The 27,568-nt window shown below is 38.1% G+C and overlaps 1 protein-coding gene across 1 annotated transcript in view; it reads right to left on the bottom strand.

Moving 5' to 3' along the window:
* Window positions 1-27,568, bottom strand: part of MEI4 (meiotic double-stranded break formation protein 4) — a 145,076-nt gene that overhangs the window by 96,915 nt on the left and 20,593 nt on the right. The window contains exon 2 of the mRNA XM_036247737.1: window positions 21,436-21,968. Within this exon, the coding sequence (XP_036103630.1) occupies window positions 21,436-21,968 (533 nt within the window). The remainder of the gene's footprint in view (window positions 1-21,435; window positions 21,969-27,568) is intronic.

Genomic DNA, 27,568 nt, shown 5'->3' with positions numbered 1-27,568 from the left:
TATTTGTGTATAACCTGAGAGACATACCCAGTTGCTCAATTCATCAGCACTATTCCTAGTAGAACATATGAACAATCTGATTATCTCATATCCTTGCTTTAATTTTTTTCCTGAAAAAATACAGAGTGGCTTCATGGTGTTTGGAAATTTTAAGTAAAAACAGTTAAAAATATCTTTAAGTCAAAAACATCTAAAATGATAGCTAGGAGGTAAGCAGTGATATTATTTACCAATCCTTTCAGTATTCATCATATTCTTCCCAGAGGATCACAGGCCACTGCTAATTACGTTGCCACAACCAGGGCCTAAGTGGCAACTTGTTCTTTCAAGTCTGCACTAAAAAATCAGATTTTTTTTTATATTTTTCAAATGAGTAATATATGAGGGAGGCTAAACTAACACTTTCAAGTTAGTTTGTAGCTCAACACACAGCCATAATTACTTGAAAATGTGGCATGAAACTTGTACCACCTCCATATTTGTTATATCCAGAATTTGTAAGGGGTAAATTCTGAATAATGTTCAGCAACTTGCTATCAGTATTAATGTGCCAACTTGATTCCATTAATAATAAACAGAATAACGGAATAAAAGTTAGTGTAAAAAATCTATAGATCCTTAGTGAATAATTTTTAGGTATGAAAAAAGATAACACATAAACTGTACATTTAAAATGGTAAAAAGAAGCAAAGGGGAGATTAAAGTAATTTCTTCTAAAGTAGTTAAAAAGTATATTTTGAAACAGATTGTTTTTTAAACCTGAGTCATGTCTCCTTAGAGTAAATTTGGAACATACCATTAACTATGACAGAAATCAAAACAAAATAGTACTATTAAAATAATAAATAAATATTTGTATAAACCTGATTCAAAATAAAAACTGAAAGGCATTCACAAGGTAAACTACTCACAGACAATTCTAAAGAACTGATCAAAGTTGGTGAGAAGGCTTGGAACAAATCCATATAACTAAGCTCCACTGATTTCAACCATAAAATGATGACTGTTAAAGACTATTTTATAAAATTCATCACTATCTTGGTATGAAAAATGATCATTTTTATTCTAAATAATTCTGTTAAAGACATAAAGCATTCAATTCACACTCCCCCACCAGCAGCCATTCTTCATTTTTAATTCCAGAGAACCTTACATATCACTTCTAGGTTTATTGCTCTATTTTGGTGTTGTTTTTTTTTTTTTGTATGGCTATTTTAAGTAGACTCTTTTCCTACCCAATTTTCTAATGGTCATTACTGGTATAAAAGCTTTAAATCTGAATAATGACTTTATATCTAAGAACTTTGTTAAATTCTGTTATATATATAATTTGTAGTTTCTCTTGGATTTACTACATAGATAATCACATTGACTACATTTATGGACAGCTTTACCTCTTCCCTTCTAATGCTTACTACTTATTTATTTTTCTTGTTTTATTACTTGATCTGGCACATCCATTAAAATGCATAGAAGCAGTGATTCTTTTTTTTTTTTATCCTCACCGAGGATATTTTTCCATTTTTTGTACAGATAGAGTGGGAGGGAGAGAGAGAAAGGGAGAGAGAGAGAGAAACATCGACGTGAAGGGACACATCGAGTGGCTGCCACCCGCACGACCAACCAGGGCTGGGGACAAACTACAACCGAAGTACGCGCCCTTAGCGGGAACCGAACCCGGGTCTCTCCGGACCGCAGGCCGACGCTCTAACCGCTGAGCCAAACCGGCCAGGGCAGAAGCAGTGATTCTTGACTGCCCTATACTACTTCTTACTTTAAAACAAGGATGTCTGAAATGAATTACCCAACACCTCCATTTGTGGCAATGTTAGAGGTTTTATTAACATAGAAGATGATACCCACATGGATTCCTCTTAAGAAAGGCATTGATAATTTATTCAATATACATAATTCTGCATATTCTACAATCAAGGTTATCATGCTTATAATTTTCTCCTAATGAGTTTTTGTTAAAAATTAAGAAATCATGCACAAACTCACTGTCCATTAAGACCATGACAGTCACTCAAAATTTGGTTAATAAAAAGCTGTCCATTCCACTATTTTTCCCCTTCCTGAATTTTCCACTACAGTTCCAACTTAAAAAAAAAAAAAAAAGGTAAGGAAACAGTTTAACCAAATTATTCCCATGCAATACTTTTCTCAAAAATTATTATTTCTACTTTAAAACAAAAATAGTGGATACTTAGAGATATTTAAGTATGTTAAGTCAATGACTCAACAGGAAAGACAAGATTAAACACTGGCTGTGCCTCAGGATGTTTTTATGCTCTCATTCAAAATTAAATATGCCACAGGTACCCTCTAAAATTCCAATCCTGTGACTCTGATGTCAACTATCTGGATGATTCTGATGCCTACTGAGAATTGGGGATCTCTGGGCAAATAAAGCTGATGCCTATTTACAGTAGGGAGAATGCAGCTCCTTGTTCAATTTTACTGCTATCGCTCTATCTGCTTCTTTCTCCACATTTTCCTAATCCAGTTCCTCCAAGCTGCATTTGCTAGGTTGTTCTTTATTCCTTATAGAGAAAAATAAATTGAAAGCCCTACTCACTCTTCCACTCCCCAAATATAATGCTAGTAATTTCTCCACATTCTTGAAGTAGCAAATGTCCAGTGGCACATACACATACATAATACCTTGCTTTTGCTTGCTCATTCAGCTGACTCTTTTACAGATCACATAGCAGAGTCAGATAAAAATGAAGAAAAGAATACTGATCTGTGAGTCATTTCTACTGTGTCCTAACATTTTCTTTCTCAATGGCCTCTTACTCTTCTTGCTATGCCTTCCCTTATTCCAAAGAGTTCATTGCAAATATGGAAAATACGATACCTCTGCATACCAACTTAGGCCTATTATTCCAAGCCACGATCTGTAATTGGGAATTGCTTGAGACAAATCCTCACAAGGATTTTAATGATGACTGTGACCTTTATGTCTCATTTCTCACTTCAGAGAGGGATGAGTTTAATAATAAAATAAACAGCATGTGCATAAAGCTTCAAAATTTTACAAAATGCCTTCATAAACATCACTTCATTGTCCCTAATCCATTTTCAAATGATAAAATGAAATTGCACAGAAGTTATGTGACTTACTAGTAAGTGAAAAACTCTCACTTCTCACTCCAAATCCCTAGTGATTGTCTGTATTCTGTACCATCTTAACCCAAATGTTTATGAGATGGAGGAATTTTAGAGCCAGTGAGTTATTCATAAAGGTAAGGGGAGGGGAATGAGTATAGACAATGTTTAATAAGCCTCAATCCTTGAGTAAGGAATGTGTGTTGCAACTGATTTCTTGGAAACTGTGAACAAGTGTCTCATTAGAAAGAGGGATACATAGGTTTAATGAGGGTTGCTTAGGATGGCAACTGAACAGGACCCAGATGGTTGATTATTTTCCCCTCTATCTATCCTGGGGTACAGAAAGAGAAATTATGCAAGTAAATACGTACTCTAAAAACCAACCTAGGGCAATTCAATTTAATTTGATGTTTACAGTTACCAGTGCTCAGCATCCAGTCATTTGCTGTTACTTAACAGATAGCAAATTTTAAGAGAGCTTCTTAATAACCTCTGTGATAGAACTGTTGTACTGCTAGCTTTAATCAACACCCTTACACCTAAGAATGCACAATATTTCTTTTGCGTTAATTCTCTTGGTATTTAATTAATTCATGAAAAACAAAGCCTCGTGTTCATTAGTTTGAAATGCATCCAGGAGATACATTAATCTATATTTAAACAGATGTGTCCAAGAACAGAAAACCTCTCCCGGTTGCTGAATCAGCTTATGTCAATCCAAAGTTACCACAACCAGCATGTGTTGACTGCTCAGCCCAGTGTCTCCTCAGTTACAGCTTAAACTAGACAACACACATCACAGTGAGAGACTGGTGCTCATTTCAGTACCTGAAAACTTCAGTATCCACACTAAATCATCTAAAAAAATTGTCCTTTCAGTTACTAAATGGTGTGTATGTGTGTATTTTGTTTTTGTTTTTTTAACACAATGCCCTTCTAGTGCAGTAGTTCTCCATAATATTGAGCATTAGAATTCCTGTGAAACTTTAAAAAATATCAGATGCCTAAAGATTCAATTTCAATGGTTCTGGCATGGAATTTAGGCACTAGTATTATTTTTAAAAACACACATACAAACAGGTTAAGGACCATGTAACTTCGTCAGTTAGTAGAAAATACTACATCAAAGCTGTCTATAACTCTGTCCAACTTTCCAACTTGTTTTCTCTTAATTCAATTATTTAAGGCTAGTTTGCTATAAAAAGGAAGTTTCTGTACTATTTTCTAAGGAACTCATCTCCTGGCATTAAATAAGTATTTAGTAAACACATACTTTTAAGTAACTACATACAGATCTTTGCTTAAATGTAGCATGTATTAAAGTGTTCTGACTGTATTATTTGATTTTACTCTGAAGCAACAAAAAATATTAGACTGGCAACATTCCTACCATTTTGTTCTTTCTTGAGAAAAATTGCTTATCATAAAATAACAGAAATATTCATGAAAGCTGCTAAAATGAAAGAAAGAAACCTTTTACTCTGGACAATAATTGATCTCATATTTCAGAATAATCTTCTTCCACAATATACTCCCAGGAAAGAAATTAAGAGATATTTCTAAGCCTGTTCTGGTTTCAATTATTTACAAAGCCAAGAAATGGAATACTTATTATTATTCTATTTTCTATATTTCCTAGCATCTGAAATTATTATATAGTCAAGTATAGAGATCAGTTTCATCAGGCATTATTTTTAAGACTCATGAAAAAAAAAAATAAACACATCTAAAAGTTAAACAAGCTGTTTATCATGAAGAAAGTTGTAGTTTTAGAAAATATGTTTTATTGATTTTTAAGGAGAGAGAAAGTAAGCGGGAAAGAGAGAAATACTGATGTGAGAGTGAAACATGGATCGGCTGCCTCCTGCACGCCCCCTACTGGGGATTGAGCCTGTAACCCCAGCATGTGCCCTGACCCGGAATGGAACTGGCAACCTTTCGGTGCATGGGGCCATGCCCAACCAACCAAGCCACACCGGCCAGGGTGGGGAAAGTGTATTTTAAAAATATTTTGCCATTTGCCCCTTTTATACCTTTAGGTATATACCTGTCATAGACTAAGCATATATTACAAATATATGGTCACTTGTACCTGAATTCATACAACTGAATTCCTTCTCTTAGATGAGCCTAAATTCACTGTGTTTAGTGATTGTTAGGAGATAGGGAGGAGGCAACGCCCCATCCTCCAGACAGTGATCACTGTAATGTGTAGGGAAGCTCAATTCTTCTATTTCTGAGACAGTTGTGTACATGGTTTCCCTTGAAACTGCAGAGATGGCAAAACAGAGCCACAACTGACAATACGAGGAGTGGGGAACAAACAGATTTACAAAATAATGTAACCTTCCTAGGTTCAGATAAATAAATGCCTTTATGAGAGTTAAAGTCATCATAAATGGTAGCTTACTATAGCACTACATGTGCTATTCTTACTCAGCCAAAGGCTATTATAAAGTTGCTAGACCTTTAATTAAAAGTAGTAATTGTACATATGTTCAATGTTGAATACTCATTCAAAACTCATATTGAATTAATTTTATTTGCAATGCATGGTTGAGCAATGGCCATGCTTCCAAGCTTTATACAACAAGTACTTTGTTTACAGAGGACAATAAACACACTAAAACTATGAAATTACACAAGGGCCCCAATCCCCCTCTATTTCAGTCTCAGCTGCACACTCCCCTTGTTCTTACAGGCAGCTCGTAACTTCTCCCATCTCGACCTCTTCCCTTCTCAAAACAAAACGAAGTTCAATAGCATTTGGCTAAAATCTCAATCCTAGTAGTATAAACTCTCCCTATCCTTTCATTTGTGCATTTTGTGGATTAACAGTATTTTTGTGGATAAACAGTGTTTTTGCCTCCTATGAAAAGAATTTCAGACAAAACTGAGTTGATGAAAATCTATCAAATTGTGTATTTTAAGTAGGTTCAGTTTATTTTATGACAAAGCTACTTAAACTCTGAGTAGATGAAGGTATTTTTCTGAGATGGAGATTCTTTTCCTTACCTGTAAAATCACACGGTGTCTTAACCTGATGCTAAAGATCCATCTACTTTCATTACTTTAGGGTGCCTGTGCCAAAAGGACTCAGTTCCTCTCCTCTTCTCTCATTTCCCTTAACCCTAACCAGTAGTTTGACGTTTATTCCCCAAGGGAATTCTAAATGCCAGATTCTAGACTGTATTCATAACATACCCCTCTCTCTCCATTCTGTCTTCCCCAGTGACCTGCATCTCCACAGGCCTCACCCATGACAGGCAGGCAATCCATGCAGTTATTTCTAAAATCCTCTGGTAACCCAGACACGGTGAAGGTGAATACTCTTCTCAAAGACTTCTCCAGTTAGGGGATGGGAAAGAAAGAGATTCTCTCAGCTTAAAGGACAAGACACCACCCTGGTGGACACCGGGCACTGGGCTTCTAGGAGCTGGGGTTATGGAAACCATGAATTTGGGAAGGTAGCCAGTGTCTTTTTAATAATGGAGCCGACAGTAGGACTGCACGGGTTAGATCCAGGTTCTGACTAGCTATACTCATGGGAAAATTATTCCCTCTTTATGTCTCATGTCTCCATTTGTAAAACGAAGATAATAAAAATACCTTTCCTGAGCTGTTATAAGAATTAAGTAAAATGATCTATGAAAAGCACTTACAAAGAACTCAATAAATGTAGGCCTTAATCTCTGGGGAGGTAGAATAAAAATTTGTCTTTTAATGCAGTACTTCTCAGACTTAAATGTGTATCTGATAACCTGGGGATCTTGTTAAAATGCAGAATCAGGTTCTGTAGATCTGCGATGGGGTTTGAGAGTCCGCATTTCTAACCAGCCACATGATGTCAACATGGCTGGCCCCTGGACCACATTTTGAATAGTAAGGTTTTAACATATGAAAGAGCAAACATTCACCTGCTCTGTGGGAGAGCAGCACATATATTTGGGAGATCGAACTGCACTGCACTGCTGTGGACAGATCATAGGCATTAGAAAAATAGCAAAGTGAAGAGGAAGAAATGTCTGCTTTGCTCTATAAAAACAATCCTGAATTATCATGTGATCAATATCAGCATATATACTTTACTGTCAGATTAATTTTACCAAGATTTACCTTATTTTAAGAGTAAATTCTATAGATAAATATTAATCTTCATACAGGAGGCTTATCTGAGCATGTTTGGTGATTCTGGCATGATGATCTTGACATATACTATTAACAGAAGGAACATTAGCTACTCATGCATTCATCCAATTATTTAATTCAATCAAATTCTATTAGAATTAGAATTATTCAATTCAACTATAATAAGCTGAGTACTGTCTAGGCCCTTAACTTAGTTTTTAAGTATGAGGAAATTGAAAAGCTGTGATATAGAGAAGAGAGAAACAGTAAATCAAAACAGTAAGCTGATCAGTAGATTAATACCTATACAGCTTGAAGAGAGAAAATATAAGAGGGTAAAAGAAAGTACCCTGTGCCACACCTGCCAACCCAGTCTGCGGTAATCCTTACAATAACCTGCTTTTTCTTAAGTCAATTTGAAGGAGTCTCCTCCATTTCTTGCAACCTCCCAAGAAGGCCTATTCTTTTCTAGGCAACATCTCTATTGGGTGACTACTGCCTAAAATTCCAACTCCCAGACACTCCTTAATAATTTCAAATGACTATCATTTCACCTCAAAACAGTCACAGGCATCTCTCTTCATTAGGCTAAATCAGTGTTTGTTTGGAAATGTTAAGGATTCCCCGTATGTACACGCACAACTATGGCCATTTCAGTGTCATGTTCTGTCCTGCTTTTAAAAGTTTCTAAACTGAAGTGCAGGACTAAGGAATTAAAGTGGAGAATGAAAATAGCATTCTGATAGAACTGAGAGATAAAAACCCTGGAAAGGGGCAAAATATTAACAACATAAAGACAGTTATGGTAAAAATGTCATATCCTTCCACACTCACTAGGCATGGGAAGTCATCAAAAGGTTCATCTGTCTTAGGTAAGCTCCCAAAAAATTATATCCAAATATGATTAAATATTTTATAAGAATATATCATTTTAAATTGTTATCTTGGGTTATCTACACTATGTTTCCCCAGGATTAACTCAAAATACAAGCCGTTTATGTGCAAACAGTAATATAACCTCAGCACATTAAGATTTGTCTGTGCTGCTCAGGGTTCAGTCCTAGGCCCTGCTTCCTTTCTGCCTATGATCCCCCCACTCCCCTCCTGTCATAGCTTTAAATAACCTCTATATGCTGTGGAGGGCTAAATTTATCTCCAGAAAAGTTCTCTCCTTTGAGATCCAGATTGATAAAGCCAATTGCCTTACTCTGCATATACATCTTGCAGTCATCTTTTTTAAAAAATATGGTGTTATTGTTCTGTTGTTGTTGTTGTTGTTGTGGTTAGAGAGAGAGGAAGGGAGAGATAGAAATATCAATGAGAGAGAAATATTGATGAGCTGCCTCCTGCATGATCCTGGATTGAGCCCACAACCTGGGCATGTGCCCTGACTGAGAATCAAACCGGTGACCTCTTGGTGCATGGGATGATGCTCAGGCAACTGCATCTTACTGTCCCAGCATCTTACAGTCCTCTTGCAGTCATCATAAAACTCACTGTGCCTGAAAGGTCTCCCTCCCCCTCCCCAGCCTGTTCCTGATCCAGTCATCCTTCTATACATTACACCTCTATTCACCTGGCTGTTAATGACCAGAAACCTCGGACTACTACTGTTGATGACTACTTCTCCCAATTCCCCACCTGGAATCCATAGCTGAATTCTGTGGTACTCTCCCTCTAACATACTTAATTTTTCCAGTTTCTTTAATTAAACATCTTCAGGCACATACTGTCAGATAGTTTTACATCATTTATCCCAAATATGGTGGTACCTTATCCCTTCCACCATCATTCCCATTTGAAACTCTTCTAGCTGAGTCTTTTGGTGTTTACCTGCATTATTCTAAATAACATACTTTTTTTTCTTTTCTCATTAACTTTAAAAAATTAAATTTATTGGGGTGACATTGGTTAATAATATTATGTAGGTTTCAAGTGTACAGTTCTATGATACATGATCTGTAAATGGTATTGTGTGCCCACCACCAAGAGTCAAATCATCTTCCGTGACCATATATTTGATGACTTTTATCCTTTACTACCCTCTCCACCTTCCCTCCAATAATCATACTGTTTCTGTGTCTATTATTTTATTTCTCTTTATTTTTTGTTCATGTGTTGCTTTCAGTTTTATATCCCTCAAAATGGATCAAAACCTAAATATAAGAGGAAACAATAAATTCATAGAAGAAAACATACGTACTAAACTTATGGTCCTTGGTCTTAGACAAGATTTATGAATTTGACCCTAAAGGCAAGGGAAGTAAAGGCAGAAATAAATGAATGGGACTATATCAAACTAAAAAGTTTCTGCACAGCAAAGAAACAGACAACAAAACAAAAAGGCCACCCACTGAATGGGAGAAGACATGTGCAAACAACAGCTTCAACAAGGGGTTAATATCCAATATATATAAAGAAATCACACAACTCAACACCACACAAACAATCCAATAAGAAAATGAGCGGAGCCCTGGCCGGTTTGGCTCAGCGGTTGGAACGTCGGCCTACGGACCAGAGAGTCCAGGGTTCGGTTCCCACTAGGGGCACGTAAAAAAAAAAAAAAAAAATGGGCAGAGGACCTGAACAGACACTTCTTCTAAGAAGACATACAAATGTCTAAAAGATAAATGAAAAGATGCTCAACTTCACTAGCTATTAGAGAAATGCCAATCAAAACTATAATGAGATACCACGTCACACCTATTAGAATGGCTATCATCAACAAGACAAGTAATAACAAGTGTTGGAGAGGTTGTGGAGAAAAGAAACCTTCATTCACTGCTGGTGGGAATACAGACTGGTACAGCCACTGTAGAAAACAGGATGGAGGTTCCTCAAAAAATTAAGAATAGAATTACCATATGACCCAGCAACTCCTCTTCTGGGTATCTATCGGAAAAATGTGAAAACATTTATTCATAAGGATGGATGCACCTCTATGTTCATTGTAACATATTCACAGTGGCCAAGGCATGGAAACAACTGAAGTTTCCTTCCATAGAGAATTGAATAAAAAAGATGTGGTACATTTATATAATGGAATACTACTCAGGCATAAGGGAAGATGAAATACTACCGTTTGGGACAATATTGATGGATCTTGAGATATCATGCTGAGCAAAATAACTCAGACATAAAAAAATTAAATAACATACTTTTTAAAAATATTGATTTTCTACTATGGAAACTTAGGATTTGACAAATGCGCATTCATACACATACACACACACTCTCTCTTTCCATCCATAATTTTGGATATATCATTACAAAATGTTTATATTATTGTAAAAACATAAATACTATGCACAAATAAGACATGTAGATTATTATGTACATTTCCTTTTCTGCACATTTTCCTGTAATAAATATCTTGTTTTATTCATTGGCTTAATTTTTATACACTTAATACAAATTCACCCCAAATTCTTCATCAGTTATCTTAATCTGCTCTGAAGATATCCATAGATACTTTATCTTCTATCAGTTTCATCTTCTTAAAAGGTCTCTCCTGAAATCTTCTGACTTACTCCAGTCCATAGCTGTCATTCTGAAACTGCCTTTCAGCATCTTCAGTTTCCTATACCTCATCTTTTTTCTTGGATTATAGCTCATTTTAGCATCCAGTAGTGTCCTGAGAAAGGGTACATGGAAGGTGCATTTTGAGACCTAATTTGCGTAAAAATATCTTCATTTACCCTTACAGTTGATTGGTAGTTTGATCGGGTATCAAATTCTGAGTTTAAAATGAATTTGCTGGGTAATATTTGAGAAGGTTCTAGTGTCTCCAGTTTTTCCATTGTTTTGCTTTTGAAAAGTCTGAAATATTAGTATTCCTGATATTTTGCCTGTGAGCTTCATTCCCCCCACCTCTTCCCTCTGGAAGCATACAGGATCTTTTCTATACCACACTATTCTAGAATTTTACAGTGATGCATTAGCACAGGTCTATTTTCATCCACGTACAGGATACTTGGTAGGCTTTCCATCTGTAAACTGGGTTTTTCACTTTTAAGAAATTTTTAAAATTGTATCTTCGATGTTTCCTCTTTCTGTAACTCCTGTTATTGAAATGTTGGATTCCAAAAATTGGCTAATTTCTTTTCTTTTGCTCTCATATTATCTGTTTCCCTTTTCCTCCATTTCCTGGGAGATTTTCCTACCTAAATGCCCAAACATTTAATTCATGCGTTTTCACTATCATATTTTTAAAAACGTCTTTTTTATTCCCTTAAAATGTTATTTTAAAGCACCATTTTTTTCATGGTTGCAAAACATGCTCTTATCTTTCTGAGAATATTAATGTGTGTGTGTGTAAATAAACATCTTTACACATATACATACACACATATACACATATATTCCTTTTCGTTAAATTTAAGTTTTGCGTCCTGCCTGTTGTCTGGTCCAACCAAGTTGTTTTTAGGATCTTTCTTTCATACGAGATCCTTTGCTCAGATACTGCAAAGCTGCACTGTTAGAGCAAATCCTGAAAGCTGTTGGCTTGTGGGTGGGGCTTGTGCACATTAAGCTTTCATGATCTGGCTGCTTTGTTTTCTATAGGAAACAAAGTACATGCATGTTTTTCCTCTTGGGATATTCAACTTCCCTGGAAAAGAATTTCTGTCTGCTGTCTGAGTGTTACAGGTCTTGTTGCCAGTGTTCAGGAGTCAAATTGGGGAAAGAGTTGAGAAAGTATCTACAACTGTACATTTATGTTCACTTAAACCAGTTTTTAAAATACATGTAGTATCTTCCTACAATTCTAATTTCCCAATAAAATTCCTTTTAAAAATTATTTCAAGAGAATAAATCTCCAGTCTCGTTTTGGCTGTGGGAAGGGCATACCCCCACTATGTGGGGTAGGGGAGGAGATCCAGGGCTCTGAGGACTTCCCAGCCCCGCTTCTGACCGTCCTCCTTACTCTACCTCCCAGCACCTGGCCTCCGTCCCTCTTCAGAAGTAATAGTAGAGCTTCGTTATTTCATTCTTTCTTTTAAAGAAGTATAACTGGCATACAATATTGTATTCGTTTTAGGTGTAATAGTGATCCTACCTTTATAAACATTACTAAATGATCACCACAACAAGTAATTACCATCTGTCACCATACATGGTTGATACAATATTATTGTCTATATCCCCCTTGTTGTCCATTACATCCCTATGATGTAGTTGTTTTATATCTGGAACTTTTTACCTCTTGGTTTCCTTCACCTATTTCACCCACTCTCCCAACTTCCTTCTGCTCTGCCAACCATCAGTCTGTCCTCTGTACCTATGAGTCTGTTTTTTTTCTGTTTTGTTTGTTCAGCTTTTGGTTTCATTTTGTTGTTTAATTCCCCATATAAGTGAAAACAAATGGTATTTGTCTTCCTCTGTAGGACATTACATTTAGTACAGTATCTTCAAGGTCCATCCTTTTGGTTGCAAATGACAAGATTTCGTTCTTTTCATGTCTGTGGAAGGCCCATGAGAGGACATCCAGCTACCTGGATGGAGGCGCTTCAGGGATGTCACTACAACGTCAATGAGGAATAAAACAGGACTGCTGCTAAAGAATGTTCTACACAAATATTGGATTAAAAGTCACAAGACGGTATTTAAGTACATGGGAGCATATAAAGTATACCTTGTCATTGGTTCATTTTTAATTCAAAAAATACCACATTTTTTTCCTAAAATAAGCTCAGCACTATAGCAAGAATAGTGGAAAACACAGGATATGGCCCCTTCCTCAAGGAGAAGAGTAACAAAAAAACAAACAAACAAACATTTATTAAGCCCTTAAACCAAATATTATGCTAAGCACTTCATTTGTATTTACTCACTGAAAATTCCCAAAAGCCCTAAGTGTCCTATGATAACAGTCATATTTCCACTTCACAGATATAGAACTTGGAGGCTAGTTAACTTGTCTAAGGTCACTGCTAATAAATAAAAGTTTTGGGATTTTCACTTAAGCTATTAATCTCTGTGATAAAAATATATGAAAAACGAAATAAAATATTTTTTTTTAATTGGAGCCCTCTAGATAAGCTGAAATAAGCAAACTAAAAAGTGAATTATGTTGACAATAATTGCATAGACGTTTAGAAGAGGAGTCTATTTCAGGATCAAATTGATAAGAAATAATTTATTAGTGAACTAAGATTTGAGCCATACTTTGAAAAGTGAGGATTTGGATGAAAATATATTTATTTGGGTGGGACATGCCAATTGGTCTCATTGATTTCTCTGATGTTACTTACTTTTGGAATCCCAGTACCCTTTCAGAATCACGTGAAAACTATGAACACTTTTCTAGGTAAAAAAGCACACACTCCTACACACAAAAATGCACATGCAATTTCAAACTGTACACCTAAAGACCTTCGGCCTGTAGGAGAAACTCAAGTATTAACAAAACATACAAGAATCTTCCTTGCCTGGCCCTTCATCACTTTAGGGTCTTTCCTTGCTAAGCTCCACTCCTTCCCAACCGCACCCCCAAACTGTGGCAGTTCCGGGGCTCGCCATGCTTCCTCCTGCTTCACTGCTCTGCTCAAGCAGTTTGCACCCTTCCCTAGAGCCTCCCACAGCCATCTGCAGATGACAATCTTAAATCTTCTCCATCCTTCCAGATTAGTGCAAGGTACTGGGAAGCCTCAACTGAAAAACAGGGTTCGACTGAGATGGGGGAAATCAAGGCCAGAAGAAAACAGAGGCAAAGCAGTGAACAAGAAAATATAAACATTTTATATCTTATTATATATAAAATAAGGATAGGGAGGTATAAAAAGGAATACTCATGAGAACAAGAACTCATAAAACTAAAAACATTTCAGCAGAAATAAAATTTTAATAGAATGGCTAGAAGGAGATATTAAAGAAGTATTCCAGGAAAAACAAAAATAAAAAAATAAACTGTACAATAAAAAAGATAAGCAATTTAGAAGATGTGGTCTAGAACAAGGGAACACAGACGATGGAAGGCAGAAATACTTGAGTAAAAGTAATCAATAATCTTTCAGAACTGAAGGATGAAATCCCAGATTCAAAGAGTCACCATGACTCAAGAAAAGGAATTTAAAACACCCACATTAAGGTGCACCTTCCTTACAAAGCAGTGGGAACCCGGCAGATTCTATGTGCTCTGGGGGTACACAAAGGTAGACCACATTCAACAAATTTAAATCATAATTACATTGGAATTCTCATTAGCAACACTGGAGTCCAAAAGTTAGTAGGAAAATTTCTTAGATTCTATGGAAAACTTATTTCCAACCTGAACATTTTTCCTAATCCCTCAGGAAAGTTTAAAGTTGGAATAAAATATTTAAAGCAAACAACAAACATTTGTAAATGTTACATCCAACGAACCCATTTTAAGTGAGGTCATAAAGGAGGTGCATCATCTCAATGAAGTTATGAACCAAGAAAAGAAACGTATGAGATCCGGGGACTGTGCGAGGCAGCACAGGGCACCAAAGGGAGTTCCCAGGGTGATGATGAAGAGAAAAGCCGTCCCTGGAGGAAAGCGGAGCGGCAGACACAGGGAGCACGGGGAACAGGAGGCCTGAGGGTGCCAGCAGGTGTGTCTTAAAAAAAAAAAGAAAGAAAGAAAAGATGGCACTGATAAATGAATTAATTTGTTTGGCCATACTGAGAGGATGTTTGCAACCCCGTCAAAGAATCTGAAAGAATCGAGTGTAGGTACTTAGAAAACTAAGCAAGTGAAAAAATAATAATAATTTTAAGCAATTATCTTTAGAAAAAAATTAAAGATTGTAAAAAAGGAAATGAAATTGTATATTACATATCTCAGTGCTAAAAATTTCACATGTATAATAATATAAATGTGTAATCTTGATTTAACCAAAACATTATGATAAAGACTGTTTGGAGAGTAGGTAGAGGAGGGCAAACATACATTTTTATCTTCCATGACACACAGCGAACAGATAGAAAAAGAAAATAAACAGCAACAGCAGTGTAAGCTTTTTGTTTAAAAGCAGGTGAAAGTGGTGGAGAACAGAAGGGAAGAGCTGGCAGTGGTGGTCTCTGGGAGGGGGGGGTACTGAGGGGCCAGGTGGTGTGCAGCAGGGCTAACTCCTTATGATAAGTATGAAATATTGTTTGACTTTTCAAAATACATTCACTGGTTTCCTCTCCTGGGAAGTGGACTTACTTATCTCTGTTCTTCTCACCGAGTACGACTGAAAACCCTGGGCATTCCATCTGAAACAACCTAAGAAAACTGACAGGCAGGCTGGCTATGGACCTTAAGACCAAAGGAAAGACAATGTTGGTGAGTTTCCTGGTTTTCTTTTTGGCTTACATTTGGAACTAAGAAAGCCAATAACTCAGAAATGACAACAGGCATGGGAAAAAACAACAGAAGCAAGGAAAGCCTGCTCTCTAGTCAAAGGACACTGAAAAGGCAGCTTAGTAAAACAAAGGTTTTAAAAACTTACCTCCCTAATGCAGCCAAATACCACAGGGTAAAAAACAACAAATGGTAGCCTACTCCACCCACATGAACAGAGGCCAAGTGGTAGCCTCGACCTCCACCCTCACCAGCTTATAAGGAGATGCCCCAAACCCACCACTAGGCATGCTGGCACCGAGGATGTACACTGAGCAGGGCATGGTCTATGCCATAAAGATTCAAGATTTTAATAGAAAAAAAAATCCAAGTCAGCAGCTACTGTGCAGTGTGATGTGTACTAGGATGAATTTATGTGAGGGATGTTTAATTAGCAGAAAGAGAGGAAGACAGAGCAGGACAGGAGGGAAGGTAATCCTCCAGCTCAAGTTGTAAGGGTGGGTGGAGTTAGCCAGATGGAAGAGGGTATTCTAGGCCGAGGGACAGACAGGTACTAAAGCACAGAGGGGAGGCACAGAAGAGAAAGTACTCGGAAAAACTCCAAGTGTGTCTGACGGGAGTGAAGAGCGCTTCGGATGGAACGGAGGAAGATAATATACCAAAGAGCTGGAGAGGTGCCAGGCACAGAGCCTTAGAGTGAAGAAGGTGTCCTTTCTTATCAATTCATAAGGAGCCACTGAAGGGTTTTCAGCACCTTTTCAAGATCACTTTGATCATGTGAGGTGGATGGACTAGAGGAGGGTCAGATAAGGCAGGACTCTGACAGTAGGCAAGGCAGGAATCCAGACAGGAGGCGAAAGCACACAGACCACAACAGTAGGGGACGGGGTTATATAAGTGGTGTCTGCACAGACCCCTAATCTAGGTCAGCTTTACAAATCTGATATTGTGAGGAGGGAGAAGGAAGAGGAAAGCATAGCCACACCCAGGTTACTGCTAGGTACTAGTGTTCACAGCGCTGCTAACTAGCTTTGTGGCCTTGGGCAGGTCTCTCTGAGCCTCATTTTTCTTATCTACTAAATGGAAATAACAAGGCAACCATGCGAACCTCACAGAGTTATTGTACAAACATATAATAAGGTAATGGAAGTGAAAACACTATAAAATGACACAATGTACCATTTCCTGTTGCTGCTATATCAAACTACCACAAACTTAGTGGATTCAAACAATACAAATGTATTTAATTATAGCTCTAGAGGTCAGAAGTCGGAGCGGGTCTTGAGGGCCCGAAACGGAAGTGCTGGCAGGCCTGTGCTCCTTGCGGAGGCTCCGAGGAACCCATTCCCTTGCCTTTTCCAACCGCATTTCTTGGCTCATGGCCCCTCCTCCAGCTTTAAAACCAGCAGCACAGCGTCTCCGAACATCTCCCTCGTTTCTACACGGACTCTCCTGCTTCCCTCTTCACTTACAAGGTCTCTTGTGAGTACTGGGCCCACTTGGGTCATCTAGGATCATCTCCTCTTCCGGAGCCAGCTCATTAGCAACCTTAATTCCCCACCCCACCCCCAGTCATGTAACATAACATATTCACAGGTTACAGGGACTGGGATGTGGACATCTTTGGGGGGGACCACTCTTGTTTACCCCACATAAAAAGAGATTCTAATTTAATGTCTACTTGGCAGTCAATTTTTTTTTTTATTTCACAATATGTCCAATGGTTATTTTATAGTTTTTAAAAAAGGAAATTGGAAGAGAATGTTGTCTAAGTAACTAATACGCATCTAAGATTTAGCCGTATATGGTAAAGCTCCATGTTAACTACAGATTTTTAAATATTAAACTTAATAGAATTATTCCCATCTTTTCAAAACAAGTGAAATTTTAAGACAAAGATACCATTGCAACATCTCAATAGGATCAGGAGCACTTGGTTTAAACGTCTGTGGCACTGTCCCGGCCTGTGAAGAAGTAGGGCAGGACACTGCTGGGGTGAGCTCGTGCTGTTCCGCCATAGAAATCAACATGGGTAGGGGAGGGACCACAGGAAAGGTCCACAGGCAGTCAGACAAAGGGCACTGGCTACCTCAAAGGTAAACATTCCTGAAACGAGGCAAGTACACAGGCAGGAGAGGAAGGTGGCGGACAGCTCACCAAGTTCAGTCAAGACTGCATCCCGGGTCCCTGGAGCAAGCCCAGTGTAGAGAGCTCCGAAAGCCATATGGTTTCAAGACACATGTCGCCTATATCTGCCAAATATGTCATGGTACATTACACCTTCTAGTCCCACCTAATGGTTATCCTAAAAGTATAATACAGTTGTCCCCGTTTCCCACAGGGAATTCATTCCAAGTCCCCAGTGAATGCCTGAAACCATAAATAGCACTGAACTCTATATATACTGTGTTTTTTCTATACATATATCATAAAATTTAATTTATAAATTAATCACAATAGCCATGGCTGGTTTTGCTCAGTGGTTAGAGCATTGGCCTATGGACTGAAGGGTCTCAGGTTCGATTCCCAGTCAAGGGAACATACGTGAGTTGCAGGTTGATCCTCAACCCTAGTTGGGATCATGTAAGAGGCAACCAATTGATGTGTCTCTCCCACATCAATGTTTCTCTCTTTCTCCCCTTCCACTCTATCTGAAAATCAGTGGAAAAATATCCTCAGGTGAGCATTAACAATAACAACAACAACAACAACAACAACAAAACAATTAAGGACAGTAAAAGGTTAACAACAATAACTAATAATAAAATAGAACAACTACAACAATATACTGCAATAAAAGTTATGTGAATGTGGTCTCCCCTCTCCCTTACTGTACTGATGTGAGATAATACAATGCCTACATGATGAGATGAAGTGAGGACAATGTCACAGGCATATCCATTAGGCTACTATAAGGACTACTTGAACACAAACACTGCAATACCAGGACAGTCAATCTGATAACCCAAATGGCTACTAAGTGACTAATACATGGACAGCATATACAGGGTGAATACACTGGACAAAGGGATAATTCAAGTCTTGGATGGGGTGAGATTTCATCACACAACTCAAAACATTTAAAACTATGAATAGATTATTTCTAGAATTTTCCATTTAATATTTTCGGACCATAGCCAACTGAAGATAACTGAAATAATGGAAAGCAAAACTGTAGATAAGGGTGGGACTTCTGTACGGGAGTAGGTCTAAGATAACAGTTCTTTCAGAAAAAAGTATTAAATAAATATAAAGTTTCTTAAATAGCACAAAATAAATTTGAAAAATCACAGATCACACAATTTTCCCCTAAATTTACTAATGATTTCAACCAAGCTAATATCAGGGGATTGTTTAAAACAATTTTCAGGGTACTTCATTTCAATCTTCCTTTCTCTTGAATCCATACAGCCCTGACATAACTGATAGTCACAGCAATGACCTCAGGATTTTGAAAGACACCAAGTTCTTAATGATCATTAAAGAAAAATTAAGTGAGGTCAGAATAATTTTACGAATAAATACCAAAGCCATTCATACTGAGAACATGTGGTTGAAGATTATATTTTATTTAAAGCATGGCTATTTATGAATTATAAATGTGTGAAATCCCTCTGTCAGAATATTAAAGTATTCACACCACAAATTTTCCTATCATACTGCATAAACATAAGTTCACTTTAAGGAAATCAATAGCAGGGCTCAAGTTTGTAGGCAGCATAATTTAATCAAGTACTGCTAATCTATGGAAACAAGTTTTTTCAAAGACGTATATTTTTTCTAAATTGTGCTATTTTGTTTTAATCAACCAAGAGTCGTATCAATTAAAATGCAGTAAGAGGAACTATCCTATATTTCATGTCAGAATATATTCTTTCTTGAGACTTTGCTTATTACTCAAGGAAAGCTAAAAAAAGACAGAAAAGCATTTATAAAGAGCAATCATTATTCTGTTTTTCTTTTTTTTTTTTTTATCATCCTCACCCGAGGACATTTTTCCATTTTTTGTTCAGGTAGAGTGGGAGGGAGAGAGAGAGAAACATCGATGTGAAAGGGACACATTGAGTGGTCGCCACCCGCACAACCAACCAGGGCCGGGGACAAACTGCAACCGAGGTACGTGCCCTTAGCGGGAACCGAACCCGGGTCTCTCCGGACTGCAGGCCGATGCTCTAACCGCTGAGCCAAACCGGCCAGGGCTATTCTGTTTTTCTAATAAAGAAGCTTTATGAACATCTGGGAGATGATGGTGTGGTTGGTCATAATGATGGTGATGGAGACAACAGTGACAAAGGTTTGAATGACTTAGTCTACGATACTTTTGCTGGGGAGAAAAAATCATCCCGAGGGAATGTCATTAGAACTTACTTTTGAATCATGACCCTAATTGTAAGTCCAGTGGGCTATTTTTATAAGTCTTTCTCTAAATGCAAAAATTACCTACCTCCCTAAGAAAATACCAAAGCCATGCGTTTACTTATTTTCCCACTGCTGATCAATATTCAGCAAAGGCTTGCAGCATGACAGACGTCATGGAAACGTACTTCAGATGCATCTGTACCACCAGAAGCTTCTTCCACACACTCCTCTACTTCCATACAATTCCCAAGGACACCCCTGTGCCGCCCAATCCTTAAGTAAGAGAGAGAGACTAAACTGAAGACATATTTGCAGCATCTGGTAACTGATAAGGAATATAAATGGGATCACACACACAAAAAAACTGTCAAAGTAGTTTTAAATTTTAGAGAAAGCAAAAATATGCACTCACAAAAAATCAGTTTGCCAAACAGAAAATTCAATGTCTTTCACAAATGCCCAAAGGTTAATCATGAAGTTTTCTATAATATTGATCAAATCATATCTTAAGAGAGAAGAAAAGAACAGATGTATGTGTCACGTATTAGGTTATTCAAACTCTGTCAGAGATTTGAAAACTCAGATAAAGCCTATTCTGTACAAAATCTCTGAGCATCAGATAGTGGCTGAGGACAAATACTCGACAATGATATAGTAAAACAAACAAGTCCAGCAACATTTTTCCTATAGTGAAATACAGTTAACGAATCAGACCTTTTCGTTTCCTCTGAGATATTTTTAGTAGTCATTAGAAAGGATTAAAATGTAAAGGCATCTGGAGTTTCCCAAACAAAGGATCAGATAGTGAGGAAAACAGAAAGTAATACAAAAAAGACTCTCCATTCTGTCTCAAGAGCCAGACAACAAAACAACATCAGGTCACCTCAATGTCACTTGTGAAAAAAGAATCCCTGACTCAACCTTTCTAAGCAATGTTAAATAAAAAAAATTTAAAAATATATAATAAAGCCATATATTATGTGTTCTTAGCCAATTTATTCAATTAACCCACATCTGCAGAGGGTCCGTAGGGTATTATACCACCTACAGGAGAAAGTCTAAAAGAAGATAAAAATATGCTTTGACTGCCAGGCATCTGCTAGTCAATGTCACAAACAGAAAAAAATCAATACAATACAGGGAATCCATCATGAGGAATTGAATACCCCTAGAAGTTATAGATCGGAAAACCATCAATGTTCCCGGTTTTGTTTTGTCTTAAATATTGAGACTTTTGAGCAATGGGAAGTAAGCGTAGGCAGGGAAAAACAAGAGAAGAATCCAAGGATGGTGACAAAGAAGGTAATTCCAAGGAAAAGGCACAAGCCTGAAGCAGGGGCATCCCTGTGGAGAACAGTGCTGTGGCGATCAGACAGAGGTGGGGACATGACGACGGGTAATGGCTGGAAAAGGTCACACTGAAAACAGCCACACGGCTAAGAGACAGCAATAAGCTTTATCCAATGGGAATGTTCACCAAAATTACAGGCATACTATTTCATAAATAGAAGAGATTTACTACTTACCCGATTTATATGCTGGTCCTTTAAAATAACTTGTAGTAGGGTTTTCTCAAATTCTTCCAACTTCTTGGAACACTTTTTAAGAATATGATTAGATAAGTTACCACCACTGATCAGTCTAGCTAAAGTACCAACAGCTTCTGTCCAAAAGCTCGAAAAAGGAAATTTGGGTTCACGGTAAAAAGTGATCAGGCCTTCTAGCAACTGAAAAACCGAATCAGATACTGTGGAAAAGCTATTTTCGAAGTGGCTTAAGTCTGTTTTGAGACTCCCTGATTCTGCCCAGTTCTTCAGCTCAAGCAGATGCTGCAAGAATTGCATGTGCGAAGACAAAGGGTTTCCTGGAGTTGCACGCTTGTTAGCAATGGGAAGCAGTGGGAAGGGTGTGGGGGTCCAGCTCTCCACAAAGTCCTGGGACACCTCTGAAGGTTCAGTTTTCTGCTCATTTGATAAGTCACACCCAGAATCTTCCAGCACAGTCACTGTGTTTTCAGAATTTCCAGGTTCCTGGGCCTGCGACTGGGAAGGTGAGTCTCCTGAAATAGAAAGAAATACAAGTGTAATCTTTCTGTAGCTAAAATACTTTCATACAAAAACTAGACACTGACTTTTCTGACTTAAAATGCGAAATGAAGCATGTAGATATGTATTCTACATTTTTAAAAAGTAGTGTAAAAACTGAGAGAAATTGCCTAGGATGACTGCACAAAAGGGCTTTATCTCTACCGGTAGAAAGCAAAGGTGATTCACCCATATCACTATCGGTCATTCAACTATGTGCCACGCTTGAAAGACACAGAGGAGAAACCACAAAACCTGAAGGAGGTTGCCATCCAGTACAGATTCCATCAAAGCAATAAGGTGTATCGAGAGAGAGATTTGCTCGGGACATTATGCAAACAGGAGGACGCTGGTTAGCTTAGTGCATTCTGGAAGAGGTGATAGTGGAACTAAGTTATAAAACACAAGGAGAAATTCAAAGTTAAAAGTTAGGGGGATGGACAAAAATAGAATTCCATATAACAAAAGGGTAACCACAAAATTACAAGCTTAAGAAGAAAAAGAAAAGCACTGTGTATATAAGGAGCCACAGTAATTTGACATTCCTTTATATATATGTATATTTTTTTTTGGCAAGAGATTAAGATCGAGAAGTACATAGAGGCCAGGTCATAAAAGATCTTAAAAGATGTATTAAGGACCCTAGAATTTATAGGTAGAGGGTAGAGCGAGTGTAATTCAAATTTGAATAATGTAAGATCACTTTGGAAAAAATATTACACACCCACACATGTGCTTATATACAAAAATAACTTATATGCATATGTGTACTTATTTATAATTATCAATAAATCTAGCTATAGATCCTTGAAACTATTTCTATAACCACTAGATTCTTCTGACATTGCCAGAGAAATACTGCAGTTAAGGCTTAACCTAGTAACTATAGGTCATTCTTTGACAGAGATGCCATCAGAAACACAAATAAGGTGGTGGTTGTTTGCAAAATGATTAACCATAAAATATACACACAAAATATAAACTGGAAGCCAGCTGATTGAGTAGATGTAGGCAATGACATAAAAACAGGAATAAATACACCGCGTGGTCCTAACTTAGGTGACTGGGTGGATGAAGATGCTACCAACCGAAGTGGCAAAAATATAGACAAAACATCTGGCTTAGGAGAAACTCTGAGAAGTTCAGGTTTGGTCACATAAACTGAAGCAACTCGAAGAAATCTAGGCAAAGATATTCACCTGGAAATTGGCCATGTGAGCCTAAGGGTGGGCAAATGTTCTAAACTAAACATCCGTTTTAGGAGTTATCAGTGTGTAGGTAGTATCTGAAATAATACAAATGATTAGAGCACTTGGGAAAAGGCTGAGCACTGACTAGAACAGGGGATCAATATTTGAGGGTTGAGTAGAGAAAAGACAATCATCAAGAAGAGAGAAAGAACAATTAAAGAGAAACAAGAAGAATAAAAAGATAGGGTCATGAAAATTAAGGTAGCAGTTTCAGGGAGAATTACATGCAATAGAGATGTCCAATAAAATAAAGAGCTGAAACACACATGTTGGAATCACCCATTAGAAAATGACCCGTGATGTATCCACAGCAGCTTTGGTCAGTCAGAGTGGTGGACAGAGGTCAGACTGCAACGGACTGAAGAGTGAATGGCAGAAAGTAAGGGAAGAGGCCACCACCTCTGAGGACGTGGATCGCGAGAGTATACACAGGAGAGTAACTGGAGGCAAATAGGGGATGACAAATTAAAAGAAGCATGAGCAATTACAGACTGAGAAGAGAAAAAGCAATAGAGAAGCAAGCTCTGGAGATGTGAGAAAATATGAAAATGCCAGATATTGCATGGCCCTCGAGAAGGGAGGAGTCTGAGGCTAGGGCCGCAGTGGATGGGTTGTGCTCAGTGATGTGGGAGTATTTTTTTATGTTTTTGCCTTTGAGACTGAAGGAAAGATGATGAGAATGTATAAGAACATAAAAAATTAAATGCCTTTGTCATATAGGAAGTTAAAAGATATCTTACCTAACAAGTTAGACACACACACACACACACACACACACACATATATATAAGCTGGAGACAAGGAACATGAATTGAACAGGGCAAAAAATAATGATGAAAGTGACATCTACTCTCACCACCATATATTTGAAAAAGTCAGAGAATTGAGCTTTAATTTAGAGTTCATTCATTTAACAAGTGCCTGCTATAATCAGGTGTGCAAATGTGTGCTTGCTAACCATCACTACACTCCCTGCACTCCATGGTAGGAGCTGATGCGTAAGTCCAAACACGTGGTGGTACCCAGAACAGCAAACTACCAGCAAAGTGCACGAATCTCTGTGGCTACTTCTGCACTGAACCAGGCAGGCAGCCTGCCCGTGTTCAGCCGCAGGCAGTTTCTTTCTCTTATGAGCAAGGATAAACATTCAAAACGACTTCTCACCACATCCATCTCGCTTTTCACAGGTAGATTATACTTTTCTTTTACGGAATTCAAAATGGCACTCCATGAAGAAAGTGAACACAGTTTAAATATTTCATTAACCTCCTCAATGTTCCATCAAGGTAAGCTGAATTTCATGGGCAAAGGTTTTAACGATGACTCATAAAATAATTTCTACCAACGATTAAATTGGGAAGCAAAAAGCTGCCTTCTGTTGCTGCTTTTCGCGCCTCACGGGTGTGCCTTTTGGCAAATCACAGGCACATCAGGACTCTTCTGGTGCTGATGGGGACACGCTGGAAGGAGGGGTTTTAGCCGTTCCTGTGCTCTGCGGATAGGGATGCACAAGCCCGCCCACCATGCCTCCCGGCTGCCCTGTTTCTGAACCCGCAGGAAAGCGTGATGAGGGCAGTATGTCGGAGATGGCACAGTGGCAAACCACACAGAGAGGGACCTCCTCTAGTCCCCTAAAGGAATGCATCCACTCCACAAGAGAGGGCCGTGTGAGATTTTATACAATAGGGCTTACAGTAGTGAAGTCACTCTATCGAATTGAAGGATCTGATATTCATATTTCACTTTACAAAGCAGTTTCGTCACCTAAATCAACTGTTGTTCCCAACAACCCTGGAAGATAATGAAATGTAAGCTCAACATGATTAAGAGGCCTGGGAAAAGCCACACAGTTAGCAAGTGAAACCAATTCTTCAGTTCCAAGTCCAATCATGTTCTAACCACAGGACAGAGCCTGTGCTCCCATACCAGCTTCTGAATATTTCCATCAATTTCTGATGTTGTCCACTTGCTTATGAGCTCCTGAATGGCAGAAGTCCTGTCTCTTGTCACCTTTGTGGCTGTCTCCTGAATAACAGGATCACCTGTAGAAGACACCTTATCAGGAGAAACACTTAGAGCTACAAACTGCTGCTGGATGTGACAATCTCCTGTCGTCCTTTGAATATTCACAATGACGCAGGATCAGCTCCTTTGCAACATCCACAAGTTCACAAATACATAAGAAAGACAACACAGAATAGACAGAAAGAATATGGTTACTGCAATAATCATTTAAAGTGGCTCAGGATACTTGTTAACAATAGCCAATAATATGCTTTTTATAGCATTTTATAACCAATAACCAATTTATTTCCTCTCCTATTTGTTCTCAATGATGAAAATGTTGAAGACTACAAACACTGTTTGCATTGCAAACCAGCATTTCCATAACAGAAAGCACTCTCTGCCTAATAAAGTAAGTACTAGTGAGCAAGTATCACTATTGTATATATCCTTATAAGATGAAAAAGAGAAATAGAAAAAAGCTTTCTAGAGAAAATTAAACATTTCAGTACACTGAATATCAACAGGTTATAATCTCTGAAAATAGGCATGAATAGTATATTTATTCATACAAATAAGATTTTTAAATAGCCAAGCTTATCTGAGTAATTTATAGCATGGAAAAAAACAGTAACATCCCTTGTCTCTTTAACTGAGTCTTACGAACTACAATCAGATTCTTCTACTCATTTGCTTGGATGACTTTTCCAATCATAAATCTCAAGCATGACTAACGAAGCATCATACCCAAAAGAGAGAAGAGAAAATAAAGCCACGTTACTGCTACTTTCTGCAGTTCCTGTTTTTCCAGGAGGGACTAAGGCGAAGCAGGAGTCAAATGATGCTTCTGTCCTAACTTCTTACTGGGCTGAAGGGACTGAAGACTAGAATTTCTCTCCAAGTCGCTGGATATGATCTAACTAATATGTTTGTCATTAGATTTAAAAGAGATAAACTACACACCCCCTGGTCAAGCAGAGTCTGGCACACACTAAATGCTCAGTAAATACACGGTGCAGCAACAGCAGGCTCACAGGTGTTCGTATGGAGAATAACAATAATGAACGAATATTAAAGAAGAATAAACTTTTGCATACTCAGAGTTGTAAACTACTTTTGCCCACCCTGTATTATCTAGTGATTAAATGATTAAAGACACAAAAAATGTAAATCTGAAGTGTGAAATCACAGGTAAATGACAGGAAATAAGATATCAAATAAAATTATAGATTCTGTCTGAAATATCCTGTAGTTCCCCTTGTACACTGGATTCCACAGACTGTCAGTTCCTCTTGACTGAGCCTTAACCCTCTCAGTCTCTCTCAGTCCCTCTCAGTCCCATCTCAACTCCACTGACTGTTTCAGAGTGAATCTCCAACGTACAGCACGAAAGGGATCCGGTGCCCTCCTGCCACACACCCTGCCCAAGAAATGCCCACCCCTGAATCAATAGTAAATTTGTCTTCTGTTGCCCCCAAATATTCACATCCACATCGATTCTTGATGCCTTTTGTCATCCATTTCAACAGTCCCTAATCACTTATAAAATTAAACTTAGAGAACCAACTGGCTAAAAGGCATCTTTTCTGTACACCCTAAAGGTCCCACAAACTTTGTTTATAAAACTAAACAAATCTTCCCACACTGCACACATAAACAAACAATCCATGTTTGTCCTACATGCTGCCTATCTCAGCTAACGGCAGGACGATTCCTCCAGTCGCCAGGCCTGGGGTGAGGGGTCATCCTCGGCTCCTTTCTCTATTCTATCCATCCATATACGGTGAAATGCCGTATTATGCTGATTCTGCCTTCAGCATGCACACTATGACTCTGCAGAGTAACAGAATACACACTACACACACTCACACACACGTATGTGTACAAAGAGAGAGGTACTTATTACAAGGAATTGGCTCATGTGATTATAGAGACAGAGAAGTCCCAAGATCTACAGGCAGCGAGCTGGAGACCCGGGAGAGTTGCTGCTGCAATTCCTGTCCAACCTCCAAGGCTGAGATCAAGGAGCGCTGATGGTGTCTGCCCCAGTCTGCAGGCAAGCAGGCTCGAGCTCCAGGAGAACCAATGCTTCAGCGTAAATCCAGAGGCAGGAAAAGACCAATGTCCCAACTCAAAGACATTCAGAAAGAAGGAATTCACTCTTATTCAACTTTTTGGTTTTTCAAGAGTTCAACTGTTTGCAGGAGCTCATCCACATTAGAGAAGGCAATCTGCTTTACTCAGTCTATTCAAACTTTAATCTCATCCAAACATACCCTTACAGCCACATCCAGAATAACGTTTTTCCAAATATCTGGGCA

Source organism: Molossus molossus, unplaced genomic scaffold (genome assembly GCF_014108415.1).
Source record: "Molossus molossus isolate mMolMol1 unplaced genomic scaffold, mMolMol1.p scaffold_m16_p_8, whole genome shotgun sequence".
NCBI classification, from domain to species: Eukaryota; Metazoa; Chordata; class Mammalia; order Chiroptera; family Molossidae; genus Molossus; species Molossus molossus.
Note: the sequence above shows the minus strand (reverse complement) of the source record. Positions and strands in the feature narration are given on the sequence as shown.